The sequence below is a fragment of the Polypterus senegalus genome, chromosome 11, assembly GCF_016835505.1.
Source record: "Polypterus senegalus isolate Bchr_013 chromosome 11, ASM1683550v1, whole genome shotgun sequence".
Taxonomy (NCBI): domain Eukaryota; kingdom Metazoa; phylum Chordata; class Cladistia; order Polypteriformes; family Polypteridae; genus Polypterus; species Polypterus senegalus.
This window is the reverse complement of record NC_053164.1, coordinates 141,848,298-141,869,281: the sequence shown is the minus strand read 5'-3', so window position 1 is coordinate 141,869,281 and position 20,984 is coordinate 141,848,298. Positions and strand designations below refer to the sequence as shown.

At 38.9% G+C, this 20,984-nt stretch overlaps 1 protein-coding gene across 3 annotated transcripts in view; it reads right to left on the bottom strand.

Annotated features, from left to right (window-relative positions):
- Positions 1-5,559: 5,559 nt before the first annotated feature.
- irak3 (interleukin-1 receptor-associated kinase 3) overlaps positions 5,560-20,984 on the bottom strand; it is a 59,254-nt gene continuing 43,829 nt past the window's right edge. For all 3 annotated transcript variants that reach the window (XM_039769719.1, XM_039769718.1, XM_039769717.1), the window contains exons 9-14: positions 20,203-20,401; positions 13,440-13,502; positions 11,885-12,052; positions 9,973-10,423; positions 7,256-7,384; positions 5,560-6,507 (exon numbers count right to left, since the gene is read on the bottom strand). In XM_039769719.1, coding sequence (XP_039625653.1) covers positions 6,458-6,507; positions 7,256-7,384; positions 9,973-10,423; positions 11,885-12,052; positions 13,440-13,502; positions 20,203-20,401 — 1,060 coding nt within the window. In that variant the 3' untranslated portion in view covers positions 5,560-6,457. The remainder of the gene's footprint in view (positions 6,508-7,255; positions 7,385-9,972; positions 10,424-11,884; positions 12,053-13,439; positions 13,503-20,202; positions 20,402-20,984) is intronic.

Below are 20,984 nucleotides of genomic sequence, written 5' to 3'. Positions count from 1 at the left end.
TATAAAATTCCACTTGGTAGCCATCATGGCCTGCTGCTTTCCCACTTTGAAGCGCATTTATAACATCTAGTAATTATGAAAGTGTCAGAAGTTTATCCAGTTCCTCTGCACTAAGAGTATCTACTGTAGCTGTGGTATCTGTAAAGAATCAGAAAACTCATAAGATTTTGTCTTATCTTCTTTAAAATGAGTAGAATACAAGTACTTGTAGTACTCTCTAAATGTGTGGGTTATATTTTTATGGTCAATGATTTTATCTCCATCTATGTTGGTGCTGAGGTATGCAAATTTTGGAAATTTTTGTCTATTTTCATTACATTTTGCTCAAGCCAAACAAGAAGAACTTAAATACAAGAAACTTGCATGGGCAGTTTAACATCAAAGCATTTTGTTTTCCTGAATTGTGCCAGTATAAATCACAGTAACATCTGTTTGAACTGAGCAGGAATTCAGGAGATGCCTCAAGCTGATGATTTATCACCTGTGAAGAGATGGGCACCAGGACTAAATTGGTTTACTGCTTAGGAAAGACATGCCAATTCTTCAAGCTGTATCTGATTACAACCTGCAAACAGAAGAAGGTGCTGTGGGACTAGAAATTGACAAACTAGTTTACAGCTTGTGACATGAGATTCTTAAAACATCAAAAACTTTATTGTTTGGGAAAACAGACATACTCAAACAGATTAAAGAGTTTGAGAAAATTTGTTAATCATATTGACAGCCAGCCAATCAGGTGTATGTAACAATTATGTGTTGCAAAACCCCCATAAAATGTTATTATAAATATGCCTCGTCTGAGCAGCAACATCAGAAGAGGGCACCAGCCACATGCGACCGCTTTCATCTGATCGTCAGCTAAAGCATTCAATGAATATCGACTGCTAAATCATTGCTGTCCTGGGACATTCATCTTTGACATCTTTAACTTTTCGGAAGCCTTTTTCTAAACACTATATATATGTCCAGACTTTGCTATCCACATTTACTTTTATGCTTTTCTGTACTGATATTATTGCTCTTTAATAAATACCACATTGCTTTTAACTTCCTATACGTTGTGTTCATATCTAGAGTGATTGAAGATATACAGTCATATAAAAAAGTTGCATAATAATTTATTCTACTTTCAGCAAAAAAGATAACAGTGGTATGTGTTTCATTTCCTAGGAACATGGGGTGGTTTACCAAACAAAGATGTTTAGTGAAGCATTATTTAGTTGTACAGAATGAAATTAAATAAAATGCAGGGCTGGGGCCCTTGTTAAAGTTGAGGGTCAGATGAATTCAACCCAATATCAACAAATTCTTCAGAATAATGTTCAAGCATCAGTCACAAAGTTGAAGTTACGCAGGTGTTGGATATTCCAACAAGACAATGACCCAAAGCACAGTTCGAAATCTACAAAGGCATTCATGCAGAGGGAGAAGTACAATGTTCTGGAATGGCCGTCACAGTCCCCTGACTTGAATATCATTGAAAATCTATGGGATGATTTGAAGCAGGCTGTCCATGCTCGGCAGCCATCAAATTTAACTGAACTGGAAAGATTTTACATGGAAGAATGGTCAAAAATACCTCCATCCAGAATCCAGACACTCATCAAAGGCTATAGGAGGCATCTAGAGGCTGTTATATTTGCAAAAGGAGGCTCAACTAAGTGTTGATGTAATATCTCTGTTGGGGTGCCCAAATTTCTGCACCTGTCTAATTTTGTTATGATGCATATTGCATATTTTCTGTTAATCCAATAAATTTAATGTCACTGCTAAAATACTACTGTTTCGATAAGGCATGTCATATATTAAAAGGAAGTTGCTACTTTGAAAGCTCAACCAATGTTAAACAAAAATCCAAAAAATTAAGAGGGGTTCCCAAACTTTGACTGTATTTCTTCTAGCACCTGTAGCAGTGAGGAAGTACCATATGATCCAAGCTACAAGGTTTATCGAGCTGAGGATGTATAGCTCTGTCCAATAATGAATAGTGAGTTAAAATAAAACATTCACTGGTTGATAAATAGCCTATAGACAGGGATGCTGAGCCTCTGTATGTTTGAATATATTCTTGCAGACCAAAGGTAACATTTCAGTCTGAGATCTATTTAAAACATCACACATTGTTCGTGCTTATAAGCAAGTCTCTTGTGGTACTTGTGTTGGTTAAAGTGCTAGGGAATAACATTCATGTGTATACATCTTTCATATGGTACTTTTGTGGTTAGGGTCTGTGTGTATGTGTATATCTATGTATGTTTGTGTTAATCTTAATGCGCAACAATAGACCCACCCAGTAACGAACTTGATGAGTACACTTATCCCTGAAGAAAATAGATAAAGGGTAGGTAGAGGGAAATATCATGATAATACAGTTGGTAATTTCTTTTATTGCATTGCAAACTTCCTGCCTATGAATTTGTTGTGCTAAGATCTTATTGGCCTTCTCTTCATGTTCATAATAATGATGACACAATTTAAAGATTAGCTGTTATGTTTCTTAAGTAATCAAGAGGTTAAATTCTGATTGCAAAACCTGTCTTTTCCTATGAACTGCTTCATTTGGAGACCTGGCGTATTCTTTATCTATTCTGGTAATCTCGCTGATAACTCCAATTTATTTTTGTAAGAAAGACATGAAATAATCTGTCCTTTTAAAAATACCTTCAGAGTTTCCTAAAGTATTCCTGCAGAGACATCTAGAGATGTGTTTATCTCAAGAAAATAATCAATTTGCTTGGATATGAATTCTGTACAATTGTCATCAGATAATGTCAGGGGGTTAAGATGCCAGCTACATGAGTGTATACAGCATAATGATTTAAGGTCCATTATCAGAGGGATGTGGTTGAAGATAACAATAGCATGGTGCTTTCAAGATTTGATAATGGGCCAAAAAAAATGTCTATGAAGAAATAATCAATTCTTGAGTAACAATGATGTACTGGTGAGAAGAAGGAATATGCTCTTAGGTGAAAAGGTTCAGTAAGAATTCACCTAGATAAAATAAATCACAGACACTTCTATTTCTTGGATGTCCAAAGCAAGGATATCTTTATTGACACACACAGACCTTACCTGTGTTGTTTGTGTGTGTGTTCCTCTTTTCGACACGTCTTTTAATACAGTCTATTTGACCTTTAACAATTCACACCTTGGTAATTATTTTACAAATACTGACTCCAGAAATAACAACGCAGTTGTTGACACAAAAATCATGTTCTTGAGAAACCTCAAGTCCATATCAGACTGTACTTGTCAAACCCAAAAAAAATGAGACAAGCATAAAATAAAAAGTACCGGAGATTCCTAAAATATGATTTTCCATCAGCCTAAGCATCTTTATCAATTATCACTATACTAAGCACTGCAGACTTAATGACACAGATCTGTCAGGTGTGCTGTTCCCAGTAAATCCACTACCTTTCCCATTAAAGATCATATGACAGTGAATAGCATAGGCAAATAAAGTACAGTATGTGACTAACTATACCTGCGTCTAGGCCCTTGGGAAGCCCAGAAACTCCAAAACAATCCCAGACATAGGTTAGGATTTAAAAACCTCCATGGGTATGGTAAGTTATGATCCATTACAAACTGTGCAGTTATTTTTGCAGTATTAGATGTTATCACTGCTGTAGATGAAGACCTATCCAGGTCTGATTTAAAATACAATTAAAAGTTTCCAGCCATTATAATTTTGAGTGTTCACATTTGAGCTCCTAAGATCATTGGGACATGCAAACCCCTCCATCACGATAAGGTGGTGGTTCGAGGAGGGGGGTTTTTGTAGATGATGTTGTCCTGTTTGCTTCATCAGGCCGTGATCTTCAGCTCTCTCTAAATCGGTTCGCAGCTGAGTGTGAAGCAGCTGGGATGGGAATCAGCACCTCCAAATCCAAGACCATGGTCCTCAGCCGGAAAAGGGTGGAGTGCCCTCTCAGGGTAGGGGGAGAGATCCTGCCCCAAGTGGAGGAGTTCAAGTATCTCGGGGTCTTGTTCACAAGTGAAGGAAGAATGGAGCGTGAGATCGACAGGTGGATCAATGCAGCGTCAGCAGTAATGCAGGCTCTGCATCGGTCTGTCGTGGTGAAAAAGGAGCTGAGCAGTAAGGCAAACCTCTCAATTTACCAGTTGATCTACGTTCCTTCCCTCACCTATGGTCATGAGCTATGGGTAGTGACCGAAAGAACGAGATTGCGAATACAAGCGGCTGAAATGAGTTTCCTCCGCAGGGTGTCTGGGCTTTCCCTTAAAGGTAGGGTGAGAAGCTCAGTCATCCGGGAGGGGCTCAGACTAGAGCCGCTGCTCCTCCGCATCGAGAGGAGTCAGATGAGGTGGCTCGGGCATCTGATCAGGATGCCTCCTGGATGCCTCCCTGGTGAGGTGTCCGGGCACGTCCAACCGGGAGGAGGCTCGGGGAAGACCCAGGACACGCTGCAGGGACTATGTCTCCCGGCTGGCCTGGGAACGCCTTGGGATTCTCCCGGAAGAGCTAGAAGAAGTGGCCGGGGAGAGGGAAGTCTTGGCCTCTCTGCTCAAGCTGCTGCCCCGCGACCCGACCTCAGATAAGCGGAAGAGGATGGATTGATGGATGGTGTTCACATTTGAAATAGATATACATTTTGGATTAAATCTCTATCATCCACATTAGGAGCATAAATATTTAACAAAATCACTTTAGTATCAAATAAATTGCCCATCACCATGACATAGTATCTGATCCTGAAGGGTTATATGTCTAATACTACAAATAGAATTGCTCTGTGTATTAAGATTCCCATATCTTCTTAAAACAAGTGTGCTCATATATACAAGTCTAATGGCTGAAGACCCACATGCTACAACAGGTAGGGAAGGTAATGTAAAATAAGCAGGAGCCTTACTGAATTATTTAATTAATTACCAGCCTTGCCAAAGGCAAAACTGATCAATAAATAAACAAGTTAAATTTCCCCTCTCATCCTACAAGGTACGTGTGTCTTAATTTTACACCCAAAGACCAGAGAAACTAGAACATATTCTTCACAGCAAGTTATATTAGTCAGGATTATTAATTATGACTGGAATTTTGCTAAATTATTTTTTCTATTAGAAAGATTTCCATCATCAATTTGAATATAAAAGCAATGTCTTTTTTGTATCCACTGTTCACAGAAACATTTGAACTTGAAAGGGAAGCAGGGTGGGTCACCCTCATCTTACTCCTGCCTTGCAGTAATTGTCTCTCTTGCTCTTGAATATTATTTATTCTCTATGAATTTTATTTTTTTTTAATTCACATCTTAGCTTTATAATATATTTGTGTGTGAATTTCCTGTTGATTTTCAATAGAAGGAATGAACATCATTTCTATGCACTTTGTAATTTTTTGCTTGGTAAAGTATTATGTTGCACACATTCATTTTTTTAACTTTAAGTTGTGCCTTTGTCAACCACTATGTGATAGGGCTTGCTGTCCAAGAGGCTAAATAAAATAAACATTGATCCAGGCTTCAGCAGCTTTGAATGCACTCAACTCAAAACTAAGATACCAATAAAAACTCCCATGAGTCACAAAAATTTGAGACCAACATACTTTTATTTCAAAACATAATCTGTCAAAAAAAATTGTAATATTCCACATAGTGGATCACTATTCTTATTCTCAATAAAAAATACTTCACTGTAAAACAGCTTGTGATATACATTAATTTACCAGTTGTCAATATGTTAAGATTCAATATGTTAAAATGCAGTATTTTGTAGTTTATGAAACACAGAATGTTCAGTGCAAGAAAAGAAACATACCAGCAAATTTGCCTACTCAATAAGACCCCCATTTAATTAAAAAATACATGAATATCCAACTAAAAACTAGCAAAAAAACTCCTTTTAAAAGAGACTGTTTACTGGTCTAGAACTACAGAAAGTGGTGGATAAAACATTTTTCCTTAATTACATCAGAAGGGGAGCCCATGTATCTTATAGTGGGTCATTTTGAGGCTCCTTTTCACTGTTGCAGACTATAAAAAGGTGACTTTAACTCTAGATGCATATTACTGTGTGAACATTAACTGGGGTACAGTGCTCACCAAAAGAGAGCTTATGACATTACAAAATAACTTTCCTATCTGTATAAACATTGTTAAGCTGTTACACTAAGAAATAGTGGCAGTGACGGTGTGTCTGCAGATGTCCCTTGCCTTTAAGTGAATAAATAACATGGACAAGCAAAGTGCTTCAGGTTTCACCTGTTGTGCAGTGCAATGCTGTAGAAGGTCCGAGTATCCTTCTATACTGATCTCATCTCTAACAGATTAAAGGAAAGCAAGCATTTTCAATCCATATTAAAAAGAAATTGTTCATTGGTTATATATTGTTTAATAAACTATGAACTGAGTGGATTTTGAGTATATGAAAAACTGCAATAACCACCATATAATTTCTGGTAGAGCTGGTCTTCCTCCAAAATGCTGCCTTAGTCTTCCTCTTCAGTTGGCAGGTTTGAAGAACTTACAGTCTCAATTTCTGAGGAAAAAAGACAGTCAACAGTCAAGCTTCTTTTTTTTTATTGTCATTTATGGTGACTGCCAACTTTAAGCATCTTGCCCTTAATGAATAACAAAATCTAAAGAGAAAAATTCTAGAAGTAGGCACATTTGTGGGTGTTCTTGTCCAAGCCAAAAACAGGCCCAGCAGTAGCATTTCATTTTTTCATTAGCAGTTTCACACCTAATGCCTTAGCCACCATACATTGTTGCCAAACTATCACTCTTTTTTACACTAACACCAAAACAAATGTAACAAAGCAATTAAAAAAACTGCATTTGGAAAAAAAAAATCTTCCACGTTAAAAAATAAATGTGAATTTGAAACAACCCACATAATTTAATTAATGAAGGAGTAGTGTTGGATCAGTACTAAAATTTTGACCTTTGTACCAATAACAGTTTTTGGACCTCAGTTTATGTTAATTTAAATGTTCAAAGGGGAGGATGGGGTGGTCCCCTGGGGTAAATTGCACTAGATATAATACTTATATTACTGCAAACACAGGCATTGGGGAAGTTGCAATAGCGCTTAGATGCTCGAAATCTTCCATGTACTTCTGGTGCTGAAATTAAGGACATGCTGTTACCCTGTACCATGCCATTTTAAAAATGGAGTTTTTCAGTACTTTTCAGCACTGGTATTCCGTACATCTCTATGCAGGAGTTGATTGTCCTTCTGACTAAATGCACTGATACACTGCTGCACACCTAAATGTCTACTATACCTTGGTAAACAGGAGTGATGGAAAGCAGCTCCTCTGATGTCAGCTCACCCTGCTTGTAGCGTTGTATTTTGTTCATAAACTTCACTTTGGCTGTGTTTTCTACAACCATTGAATATTCACAGTCAGAGCCTACAACAGACAAATGAAGATGATGCACATTCAGGTAAGTCTATTTCGAAACCTATATAAGTCAATAGGACAGAGGGCCAAAAAAGAATGGAAGAAAATCAGATTAATGAAAAAGAGAATATGTACAGGAGTATGGGCACAAACTAATTGCTTTGATTTAAAAATGGTTAGGTCCATTTCCTCCAGCTAGCTGTCAATATTCTGTACAGATTAAAATTAATCAATGAACATAATCACACCCATAACTTTCAAAACATCAGGATTGTTTTATTATATTTAGTATTAAAAGTGATCCTGCACTGTACTTATGCATGGAAACACTGTGAATAGAATTAGATATATAGTAAAAATTGATTTTTACATAATTTATTAAAACTAGGTTTATATCCTAAGAGACATAATAACAGTCAGGTCAGGTTGTCACATCAGGTTGGGGAGCATGCACTGGTACAGTGTGTTACCAAACCCACCATATGCGAAACAGCTCAGGGTCCTGGTTGGTAACCCCGCCAGGCAGACACGTGGTCCAGTCCCTCCAGAAACTACCCTCTTTCCACCACAGCCAAGTGTTACGAGGGCATCCCCTTGGCCTGGTCCACCCACTCGGGTCCTTAACAATGAGGATCTTGGGGAATCATGCCACATGGCCATAGTGCTATAACTGACGCTAACTGTTAATGCAGGTAATGATCCTCATTTGGGACTCCATGAGCAACCATTCATTCGACACAAAGTGAAACCAGTGGTACCCAAGTATTCTCTGAAGAGACACCATACCAAAGGAGTCCAGTCTTTGTCTCAGGAAGCACTAGGACTCTAAAGACTTGGAACTTCATCTTTTTACATAGATATCGGGAGAACCACACACCCCTTTACATTGACCTCATGAACCGCACATGCTCTCCTAATCTGTCTACTGACTTCATAGGAAGAGTCACCAGAGACGTGAATGTCACCGCCAAGGTAAGTAAACCTGTCAACAATGTCAACACTCTTTCCACAAACAGACACACTGCTTATGTGGACATTAAAGGCCTGGATCTTGGTTTTTAACCAGGACGCACGCTCCGGTCGCTGGTTGGTGAGCAAGTGATCCTATTGAGGACGACTCTAGCAAGGACCTTTTCAGGCACCGAGAGCAGCTTTATCTTCCTGTAGTTGCCGCAATCCAGGCAATCACCCTTCCCTTTCCAGATAGGGATGACAAGTCCCATTTTCCTGGCAGGTGGGATGATGCCAGTCTCCCAAATGAAAACAAAGATTGCTTGCAATGCCAGGAGGACAGCCTTACGGCCAGCCTGGAGAAGTTCACCCTGGATACCACAGATCCCTGCAATCTTCCCATCAGTTGCTTTACCACCTGTGTAAACTCAATGGGATTGGGCGTTTTACAGCTAATTGTAGGATCAGCCTCAAGAACCGTGGACTCAGAGATATCAAATGTCCTAGCCAGATGATCAGCTTTAAACAGCTGCTCAAAGTAGCCAGCCCAGCGGGTCACAACTGCAGTGTCATCTGTAAGGACCATTCCATCAGCCACCCTGACTGTGACTCTCCAAGGAACAGATTCTGATGTAATGCTTTGATCCTCCATTAGCAGGGCGGGGGTCACTAGACCACAGATGGTATATCATTTACTCACAGATTCCTCTAAGAAACACCTCCTTATCTGCCCTTAGAGCCCTCACAGCCTGTACAGACTGGAGTTGCCATCAAGTCATGCGCTGAGACTCCTCTCAATGATATCTAGAGTGCCCTGCAAGATGAGACACCTCCTTCTGGGAACACTGGTGACACCAACACAACCCTCAGCAACTTTCAAGGTCTTTTCATGGAATGTCTCCCACGTAACATTAGGATCGACAGTCACACCCAAGTCCATAAGTTCCTCACACAAACTGTGTGCAAACACTTCAGAAAGAGCCTAATACTGACAGATACTAATAAGTATACTAAGATACTGTATGACTTAGATACTAACATCGAAGCATAAATCTATACTACCACAGGAAGGAACAACAGATGTTAAAGGAAACAGAGTGGAACAGAAATGATCCATGTTCGAAAAACAAAGTATGGGTTCATTACCAAAAAGGACTAATAATTATTTGTCTGTGCTAAAATAGAAGTCAAAAGACATAGTCAAGAAAAGACTAAGCAAAAGGGTCGTTACTAGAAGGTCTAACCTAAAGCACTTGAAAAATGTTGCAAAATAAAAAATAAGATCTAACAAAAAATGATAAATTCACAAAGCATCCGCTATCATAAAAAACTTTTTTGTTTTTAATATTTTTCAACAATTTTATACTCTGTCTATTGTTCAATTTGTTCACAGGAAGGTACTGATCTTCTGAGCCTCACATCTTTGCTGCACTCAGCCAGTAAAGTAAGTTTTAATTCTATCAGTTTTGAAACAGTAAAAAAATACAGTATACCCGCTGCAACTGAAACTATCATACTGTAAGAAATAATGAAAAAGGTAGTTTAAGTTTTAGGTAACTTAACAGCAAACCTGGCCAAACTAGAGCAGAAAGAGAGAGAAATATCAAAAAATTAGCTTCAAGTAAACAATCAAATCCAGCTGAAACCTGATACTGGTGTATTGGAGAGGAAGCCATTTGCTCTGCACTCCAAGCACTCCTCTTTACTGTTTTCAGCTGTACAGCTGCACTCTACAGGCCCCCAGACGTTTTGAAAGCTCTTTGGCAGCCAAGAATTTTTTTCATCTTGTCCAACTACACACACATTAAGTGGTGACTTGGAAGGAGTGGCATTTTGACATCCTGTTATTCCTATGAATGTAACCTCAGATTGGCTGCATTCACATGGCACACTTCTTTCTCTTCCTTGTATGTGTTGGTTAGGTGGGGGTTTATTTGGTCCTGCCCATTTTAATGGAGAGTCTTGAATTTCATCATTCTCTACTGGGTGTCTCCTGTGTAGATCAGTGGAGACTGGAGAAACTGTTTCCTTCAGTGTCCTTGGTTGATCATCAGTTTCATAGCACATGATACTCAGCTCTTCTAGGGCCTTTGACACCTGGATTAAAAAAAAAAAAACAACGTTTATGCAGAGAAATCAAAATAATGAAAAATAGTTCTTCTACTGAAATCCCGGTTGGTATTATTGAAAAAGCTAGCTATCAATTTTTTTATGTCTTGTGAATGTGACTGTTTTTGTTTTGCGCAAGCAAGCTGTTGCGTAGAGTTTCAGTTCCTTGTTATTGGCACAGGAAGTTTTTGGCCTGTTTTGATGCATTCTCAATCTGTAGCAACAAATTCAAGTAATTAGGTGATCTTTTGTTGGCAGTTAATGCGTAACATTTACAGATTACAGATGGTACGTCTAGAAAATCTGACCTATGCCAAACATGACAGTTCAACAACTCAACATGTTTCTGAATAATTTTATATATTCAAACATCCCTAAATTTCCTTTTTGGGTATGCAGCTTCTCCAATTAGGTTTTATAGTGACCATTCTAATAAACTCTCTGCCTACATCTATCTATGAAGTCCCTCATATTTTACATATGATTGAGGATAAAGATGATGATACTGTATTGTGTATTCCATTTTATAAACTGCCAGCCATTCTTGTATTTAATCTGTAACATTTAAATAGTTGATCTATACCTTTCATTGCCCCTTTGGTGGACTATTCTGCTGACTTTAATGTGACCTCTATATTTAGCTATTTGTACATGCATTACTTTGATAGATAAGATATATCATCTAACAAGCAGAGCCACCAACACAAGTAACAGAAAGATACAATCTGGGTGGGAGTATTATATGTCAGGTTTCTCCGTAACACTACAGCACAGGTGACTAAGCATATCGAATGAGTCCAAGGAGGATGGCTAAGATGCTGCAGGATCTCCTTACTGATTGGTGACAGCACATGGAAACTAGCAGGACAAACGGGGGCTACGGTACTAATTCAAGGGTGAACTGGAGAAGGACAGGCTGGAGGCCATTACTCTCTGGTCTAGACTTCAGCGCTAAACACACATTTCCTAACTAAAATGACAGCAACTACTCTGCTCCATTTAAAGAATGGGCAGCTGAGAGGGTGCCTCTGAAAACTAGCCCTTTAAAAGCCCTAAATGCACATTGGTTCAGTCACACCAGAAGCTACCAGACACTGGAAGCGAATCCTGGTGTTGGATTTTACCCTGTGATGAGGTTTAAAGGGTCTTTAACAACAGAAGAACATTTAGCTGGACTTGTGTAAAGGCTGAACTGTCCAGGGTCTGAGAGAGAGACATGGGTGATGGAATATTTCTTATGTACTTGGTAGTATGGCAGATGGACAAGCCATTCCACCAGGAAGACAGCAGTCAATTATTCTAAGAAGGGAGGACTCCAAGTTCCTCATCTTTTCACATACATGTTAATATATAGTCAGATACAACCAAATGAAACAGAATGCATATTGGTAAATCCATTTGTATTCCTTGCACTATTTGATCACACAGCAGACTGAAACCAATACTTACTGTCTTCATAATAGGCCTTGTTTTCACCCGTGATGATGTGCATTCCAAGGCTAATGAGAAGAGTCTTAAGGAAACTAAGTGAGGCCAGGCACCTGCCTTTTCATCCAACAATGGGAGGCAATTGTCCACACTGCCATTCTCCTTTACTGTTTCTGTCACTAGATTTCTCTGAAAACAAAGATAAAGTTTGAATTATTAATTTTTAGCATTTCATTGTTGTGGGGTGCCAATGACAATCCAGACAGCAAGGCAATTAAAGAGCCCTGAGCAAGGTGCCTTTGTATGATGGGGCTCACCTATGTACACACCTACATTCACATTGGCAAAATTTGGGATTGCTAGTTAACTTATTCAGCACGTCTTTGGGGATGTGGAAAGAAAACCTGGGGAAAACTATGCAGGTACAAGGAAAGCACACATACTGTACACAACATCCCAAAGTAAAGTTGCAGCGATAACCACCATACTTCTATACAACCAGTATACTATAGTAATATTTTTCATCATATTGATTGACATGATTTTCCATTCCTTGTCCTATAATGTCTTCTGGCTCACACAGTGAAAGGGCTCTTTATTTTTTAATATCACCTTTACAATTACCATTTTATTATAATGATTCAATTTATATTATCCAGACTTAAAGAAAATCAGGTATTTGTGATCTTGGTGGTCAGTGTTTAGTACAGAAGTTATCACAGAATTCACCGTAAATAGTTAATATACCGTAAAAGAGGTAATCTGAGAGGAACTAGTAATGAAGAAAATATACAACACTGCAAGAAAGCACAAAGGAGAACAGAGTAATAAAATCTTAGTTTACATTTCATGAGTACAAATACCAATTCATTAAGGCAGCATTTTTAACTACTTGACCTATTATTGTGCTTTCAGTAAAATTTGGTGACACCAGTGTTTTTGGCTACACAAGAACATAAATTATTTTTTAAGCTATATTATTTGAACAATTGGATGCCAAGAGAACAACTTCATCTCTGCAGAGCACATATTCAGTATTTAGTCTTCCAAACAGGATAAACTCCAAGAAAAGTACATATGGTAAGAGGAGAAAACATGCACCCTGTTTGCTTATTTTGAATGAGATTGTGAAATTGAAAACAAAGACAAATCTTTCGATTTTCCAGTTAGTCTACATCAGCAGCCGTGCATTTGATCACATGGTCTGAGTAGTGACCAAAAGAATGAAACTTTGAGCAGAAATGGCCAAAGTGAGATTCCTGCACAGGGATGCTGGGTTCAGATGGGAATCTTGGAAAAACAGGAAGACCTCACAGTAGAACTACTACATCCGGTTGAGTGGTTTGAGCTTGTAGGGTGGATGCTTCCCAATTACCTTCTACAGGTAGTGAACCTGGCATGGCCCACTATGAGAAGACCCAGGGGCAGACCCATGGCACACTGAGGAAGTTACAGTATATCTGTAATTTGGCCTGAGGACAGCTAGAAATTCCTTAGGAGAAGCTGGTGACTATGGCTGAAGGTAATTTGAGTACAAGTAAGATTAAAAAAGCTAAGCAAATTAAAAGAACTTTACCAGTAATGTGTATTTGGGATCCTCCAAGACAGGTTTTTTTCCTGTCAGGACTTCCAAGATAACCTTAAAAATAAAAAGAAGCACATGTCTGTCATAAATACTTTTGTATTGCAACATGCAGCATACTCACTGTTCATTTTAACTTTGTTATCTAATAACAGTATTTACTACTGTACCTTGAATCCTGCAGTCCCATATTTTCTTATGCTCTTTGAAATTTTAAGTTCAATTTATCTACAATGATGGCAGTTTATTAAAATGATGAAGACTCAGTTGTACTTTTCGGATGTATATAATGCTAGTTCAGACACTACTATGTAGTGATATATGGTAATACTGAAATCCTAGGGGAAAATATTATGCAAGGAAAAGCACTGTGCATTGTTAGAGGGACTGAGACTAGAAAATCTGGAAAGTTAAATTAAAGCAATTACATGCAGCAATGTTTTTTTTTAAAGAGAGCTTTTAGGACTGTTCTTTCAAAGCCATTTCTAGTTCTTGGCTCAAACATAAAACTATGCACTTCAAATCTACAACTAGTTTATAACTAAAAGACATTAGAATCCTTAAATAAAAAGTTATTTTCCTGTTCTACTCAAAGGCAGCACTACCTTCAATGTGTATTTCACTCAAAATATGTGAACACAACCACACTGTATTTTTATCCAGCTACCTGGGAACTGCATCAGACCATTTTATTTGCTTCTAAAAAGTAGGATTTGGCCTAGCCTTTGGAACCAGATTTTGTTTTTTGTATTCCTGTTTATTAGCTATCGTTCTGACCATTGTCTTGGTCTTCTTCTGATTTTGCACCCACATGGTCTTAAAAATAAACACTTAAATGTGTCAGTTCAAATGGACTAAGCATGCATTTAGTCTCAATCTGTCATTGAACAAGGCAAAGGGTTCCGAAATTAAGATGTGCAGAGTTTAATTGTGACCTAACATTTGCGCGATAGACATATGCGCGCTGACAAAATAGCGCCGATTAAAACGCGGCGTCAAAATCGCGCAGACAAAATTGCGAAAGTTTCATTAAATATGAATTACTAGTTTAAAGCATATATAACAATGTTTATTTTAGAAGTCAATATTATGAGACGCGGCATGCCATCAGCACGGCACGCAGATAGTCCTTAAGATCACGCCCTGCATATGTAGGAAGAATTGCAGCAAGACGTCTTGATAGTTGAGTGTATTTAGACTTGCTGGTTGCCTGACTGCTGGTAATTCCGCTTTGTATACGACGCGTTATGCCAACCCTCAACTGAGTCATTTGTTCGTGGCATGCCATCAGCAGTTATAACAGTTATAACCTAGCACATAATGTGTACATAATGCGCACGTACGCGTCCCACTCTCTTGGCCTCTCTCGCGATTTTGTCGGCGCGCATTTGTCGAAAACCAGTTTGCGGTTTTGTCGGGGTGCATATGTCTATCGCGCTTTTGTCGGTGAACCGAGTTTAATACAACATAACTAGGTCCATTTTTTATTACCCATTCTAGAAATTTTTTTAACTTTCCAAATTAAATTTTTGCAAAAGTCAAATGCACCCTAGAGTTCAAGGTTACAATGATACAAATGAGACCATGATTATAAATGATTGTATGGAAGTCCATAAAAACACATTAACTTAAACACAGTATGATGTTTTTACAAAAATTTATATCTGTATATTGTATTTATACAGCTTACCATCAATTAATAAATAACTGGTACAGTAAAGGAGGGACAGTTATGGTGTTAAGAAATATACTTTAGATTGCCATGTATACCAACCCAAACTGGTTCCTCCTTTGTACTTGTAGATATATACTCCAGCCTCAGACACCTTAAATCATGTCTTACCATCTATACTTATATTCAGTATACACTGCTCAAAAAAGTTAAAGGAACACTAATCATCATAGTCTAATACTAAGTCAATTAAACTTCAGGAGAAGAGCTACACTGGAGAGGCAACAGCAAGACAACCACCTAAAAAGGGAGTGGATTTGCAGGTAGTACCACAGACAATTGCTCACTCCTCATTCTTCCTGACTGATTCTTCTCTTGTTTAGCATTTTGTTAGTGTCCTTGCCACTACTGGTAGCATGAGGTGGTACCTGCAACTGATTCAGGTTGCACAAGTAGTCCAGTTCCGTTATCCATACATGCCATTGCAAGAAGGTGTGCTTTGTCTCTAAGCACAGTCTCAAGAGTATAAAGAACATACCAGATGGACTGTTAGAAAGGCATCAACTCAGCAGCAGCACCGGTATCTGCTCCTTTGTGTGAGTAGGAACAGAAGGAGCACTGCCAGAGCCCTACAAAATGACCTCCAGCTGGTTACTGGTGTGCCTATTTCTGTCCAAACTGTCAGAAAAAAAGACTCCATGAGGGTGGCAAGAGGGCCCGACATCCTCTAGTGGGACCTTTGCTCACAGCCCTTCACCATGCAGCTCAATTGGCATTCACCAGAGAATACCACAATTGGCAGCCTAGATGAGAGCAGGTTCACACTGGTAAATGTGAAACAGTCTGGAGATGCTGTGGTGAATGTTATGCAGCCTACAACATCATCCAACATGACTGGGTCTGGGGAGGTATATCTTTGGAGGGTCACACAGACCTCCGCTAGGCATCAGTACCCTGACTACTGTTAGTTACCCGGATGAAATCATCAGAGCCATTTTCAGAACTTACACTGGTGCAGTTTGCCCTGGATTCTTCCTGGTGTAGGACACTGCCCAGCTGCCAGAGTATGTAGCCAGTTCCTGGATGACGAAGGCACTGATGCCATTGACTGGCCCGCCTAGTCCCCAGACCTGAATCCAATTGAGAACCTCTGGGATGTTATGTATCTGTGCATCCAGCACCACCAAGTAGCACCACAGATTGTGCAGGAGCTCACTGATGCCCTGATCCAGGTGTGGGAGGAGATCCCCCAGGACACTATCTACCGTGTCATCAGGAATATGCAAAGACATTGTTGGGAATGTATACTGGCACGTGGGGGCCATACACACTACTGAGTCACATTATGAGTTTTTGTGATTTCTTTTTTTGACTTTGATTTTCGGTGTGATGTTGAATCCAGCCTTCAATGGGTTGGTGATTTTGGTTCCCATTGACTGTTGTTAAATTATTTTGTCCTAAACGAATTACACAGTATTACTCAGTAAAGATTTTCCACTTGAATATTTTGTTCATCAAGATCCAATGTGTGATTTAAGCATTCCCTTAATTTTTTTGAGCAGTGTATCTTTAAATATAGAAAATATAAAAACCTGGACTTCTCTCGGGATTTCGTCCTGTAGACGGACACTAGTATGTTTGGTTTAGGTGCTGTCCTGTCTCAGGTTTTCAATGATAAGGAGCACCTGATCTCATTTTTGAGCAGGAAGATGCTTCCCAGGAAGTGTAATTACTTGACTATAGAAAAGGAGTGTTTGGCGATCAAATGGGCTGTGGAAGTGCTCCATTATTATTTGTGGGTGCATAAGTTACCTTGGTGACCGATCACGCTCCCCTTCAATGGCTCTACAGACAGAAGGATACAAACTCTCGTCTTACACGGTGGTTCTTAAGCCTGTAGCTGTCTAATTTTATTGTCCGCCATCATCCCAGCTCTGTGCACATCAATGCAATGGAATGTCCTCTCTCACCTGGCAGAGCCCAGTTTTATAGTTCGCCTAGTTCACGAAGGTGTGAACACTGCTGCCGGGGGACAGGCCACCCTTCCGAAACTCCCTCTTAAACAGTTTTTTAATGTAAAATAAACACACTCTTCAGCTCTTCTTTGCAAGATCAGCTGCAGGCATGCTGGCTTGCCGCACGCTTCAGACATTTAACACTAGAATTACCAGAGCCTACGAAAAAACTCGTAAATCCGTCCCACCTTAAATCGCTTCTTAAAATCATTCACAGCTCTCCACCAGCATCTTTTGTCATCTAAATGTGCTGATAAAAATCAGGTTAGCAGCCGGCTATTCCATCCCCCCACCGACTTAGAACGTTCACAAACTTCTCCCAGCTCATGCCTTGATTGATTTTCTGGGAGTGAAGTGGAGTTTTAGACTAGAAATAATAGATCATTGTTTGGAACACACGCATTTCATGTCTGTTCCGTTTCTACAGTAATCTGTGTAAACACATTGTTAAAACAGAAACGTTTTTTATATTCTACTAGTAGATGACAAAATGTAGGCATAAACTATATAATGTATGAAGCCTGAAGTATCAAACAAATACTTTCACAAAAGCTACAAATCTAACACAACAATTGCACTTTTATTCAAAAATATAACTGCAGAAACAAAAAGCCGCCTTAACATGCGACATTGACACCTGTTTATTATGACTGCCTCCATGGTGCAATAGAATCAGCTTCTGACTAGGAACCAAAATGTCACGAGTTCGATCCTGCACCACTCCGTTTTGAGAAGTAAATTGCTCTTAGTCTTACTATTTTAGAATAAAAACATACATTTGATTTCAGTCAGTTAGAGCCGGTGTAATTTATGATACTTGTAAAGGTTAGCTTTGTTTTTTTTTTTTAGTCAGTTTTATTATCTCAGCTGCGTTCACGAGCCCAAACACACCACACCCCCGCATCTGACACTGCTGTTTTCACAAAGACGCGCTATAACAGAGGTAAACTCAGCTCCCTTCTACATCGGAGCAAGAATGTACATACCATTGCTTGCATACTAAAGTGTCAGCAGGCATTTTTCGTGGCATTACACACATTTTTGAGCATGCCCTCTGCACACTACTTGTGACTTTAGGCTTTAGGAAGTAAGTAAATAAATAAAGGTAAATCGTGTCATAAAATGATTTCTTCAAAACGTTGAATGTTATTTATTTGTGCATGTCTGCATGCACTTTTTGTGGCATTACACATATATTTTTTGAGCATGTCCTTGCCAAATAAATAACATTCAATGTTTTGAAGAAATCATTTTATGACACGATTTACCTTTATCTATTTACTTACTTACTTCCTAAAGCCTAAAGTCACAAGTAGTGTGCAGAGGGCATGCTCAAAAAATACATGTGTAATGCCACGAAAAGTGCCTGCTGACACTTTAGTATGCAAGCAATGGTATGTGCATTCTTGCTCCAATATAGAAGGGAGCTCAGTTTACCTCTGTTACAGCGCGTCTATGTGAAAAGATGCGGGGGTGTGGTGTGTTTGGGCTCGTGAACGCGGCTGAGATAATAAAACTGACTAAAAAAAACAAAGCTAACCTTTACATGTATCATAAATTACACCGGCTGTTACAGACTGAAATCAAATGTATGTTTTTATTCTAAAATAGTAAGACTAAGAGCAGTTTACTTCTCAAAAGGGAGTAGTGCAGGATCGAACTCGCGACCTTTTGATTCCCAGTCGGCAGCTGATTCTATTGCACTACAGAAGCAGTCATAATAAACAGGTGTCAATGTCGCTTGTTAAGGCGGCTTTTTGTTTCTGCAGTTATATTTTTGAATAAAAGCGCAATTGTTGTGTTAGATTTGTAGCTTTTGAGAAAGTATTTGTTTGATACTTCAGGCTTTATACATTATATAGTTTATGCCTACATTTTGTCATCTACTAGTAGAATATAAAAAACGTTTCTGTTTTAACAATGTGTTTACACAGATTGCTGTAGAAACGGAACAGACATGAAATGCGTGTGTTCCAAACAACAATCTATTATTTCCAGTCTAAAACTTCACTCCCAGAAAATCAATCAAGGCATGAGCTGGGAGAAGTTTGTGAACGTTCTACTGTAAGTCAGTGGGGGGATGGAATAGCCGGCTGCTTGCAGCCTGATTTTTATCAGCACATTTAGATGACAAAAGACGCTGGTGGAAAGCTGTAAACGATTTTAAGAAGCGATTTAAGGTGGGATGGATTTACAAGTTTTTTCGTAGGCACTGGTTATTCTAGTGTTAAAAGACCGAGTCATGGCCGTCCTAAGTCTCACTTTCCAGTCTCTCTTCCCCCTGACTCCCTCTGCTCTGGCCGCTGCTTCCGAGCCACTGTAACCCCTTGATAAAGAAGACTTTGTGTTCTTTTGAGCAGGATTTGGGGCAAGTTTGACTGCTATTCCTTGTGAGGCCAGATCACGTCTGAAAGAGACTTGTGTTTGTATCTGCCTGAACAGCAATAATGTTTCTACTACTTGGAAAGCCTTCCATACTCTGCTGTGCAACTTTGTGACCCAAGCTTGACAATAGATATAATACACTACCACAGGCTGCATAATGATGGTATTGTTTAGTTGTGCGCTTAATTGGTTCTCAGTCACAGATGTAGATGTGCAGTAGCAAAAAATGGCTTTAATGTTTGTATATTGAAGAAATTAATTATAGTTCTACCTCTCCTATGGTTCTTTTAAATGGAAAATTATTCTTTCCAGTATGAAACTGTATAAACAATTTTGTTCTGTTCAGTTCCCATAGAGAAGTCACTATCCATCCATCCATCCATTATCCAACCCGCTTTATCCTAACACAGGGTCACGGGGGTCTGCTGGAGCCAATCCCAGCCAACACAGGGCGCAAGGCAAGAAACAAACCCTGGGCAGGGCGCCAGCCCACCACATAAAAGTCACTATATAAGGAATAAAAGGACTTAAAGTAGATAAACTGCAGAATAATTACCTTCACAAATATTGCTACAGGGGAGATTCGGAGAAGAAGGATAACCTGCAATTGCTGAGCGCTTTGAGTAGTGAGGAAAGCGGTATATAAATGCAAAGAATTATTATTATTATTAATGCGTATACTTACAACGCCAAAGCTGAAGACATCTAATTTCACAGACAGCTTGCCATCTCGAATGTACTCCTCAGGCCAGTAGCCCATCATCTGGCGGGTGTCCGAATCCAGTGTAATAGTACAGCTTTGATTTGCAGTGTGAGGTCTTAGTCTGGCCAAAGCAAAGTCTGTCAGCTTAGGTTCAAAGTATTCATTCAGCAGTATGTTGGCACTGAAATTTGAAAACAAAAAGTGGAACAGTGTGTTATTTCTTCTGTTCTGTTTTGACATAGAAGATAATCTACTATTACAATATTTCCACTGGAATGCTTTAATTATTAGAATCTAAACTGAACAGCTTTTACTTTTTGCTTGCATGTTACAGAGGACTAACTGATTCAAATTGTCCTTAATAGTGCTATTTTTATCTTTATAAATGTATTCATTCACCCATTTCCACATCCTTATAATCCCAGGTCACAGGAGTTAGAGTCTGTCCTCAGGGGCATCAATGACAAGGGAGGAAACAACCCCGGAGAAAGCTCCAGCAGCTTCATGAATGAGATGTTTTAACATTAAACCCAACTGGCATGAAAAACAGAGATCCACCTAATTAAATTCTGATGATCAACTTTGTAGATTACATTTGATTCCCATAATCAAAGAAGGAGGAAAATGAAATTCACATTGAAAGGAATGCAGTAAGCACCTTTCCTTAAATTGGACATTTAAGTCATATAACATGTCAAAACTGAAATCTAACAGGAGATGCTTCATGAATAATACATCTGATTTCAGAAAACCATCTTGTATGA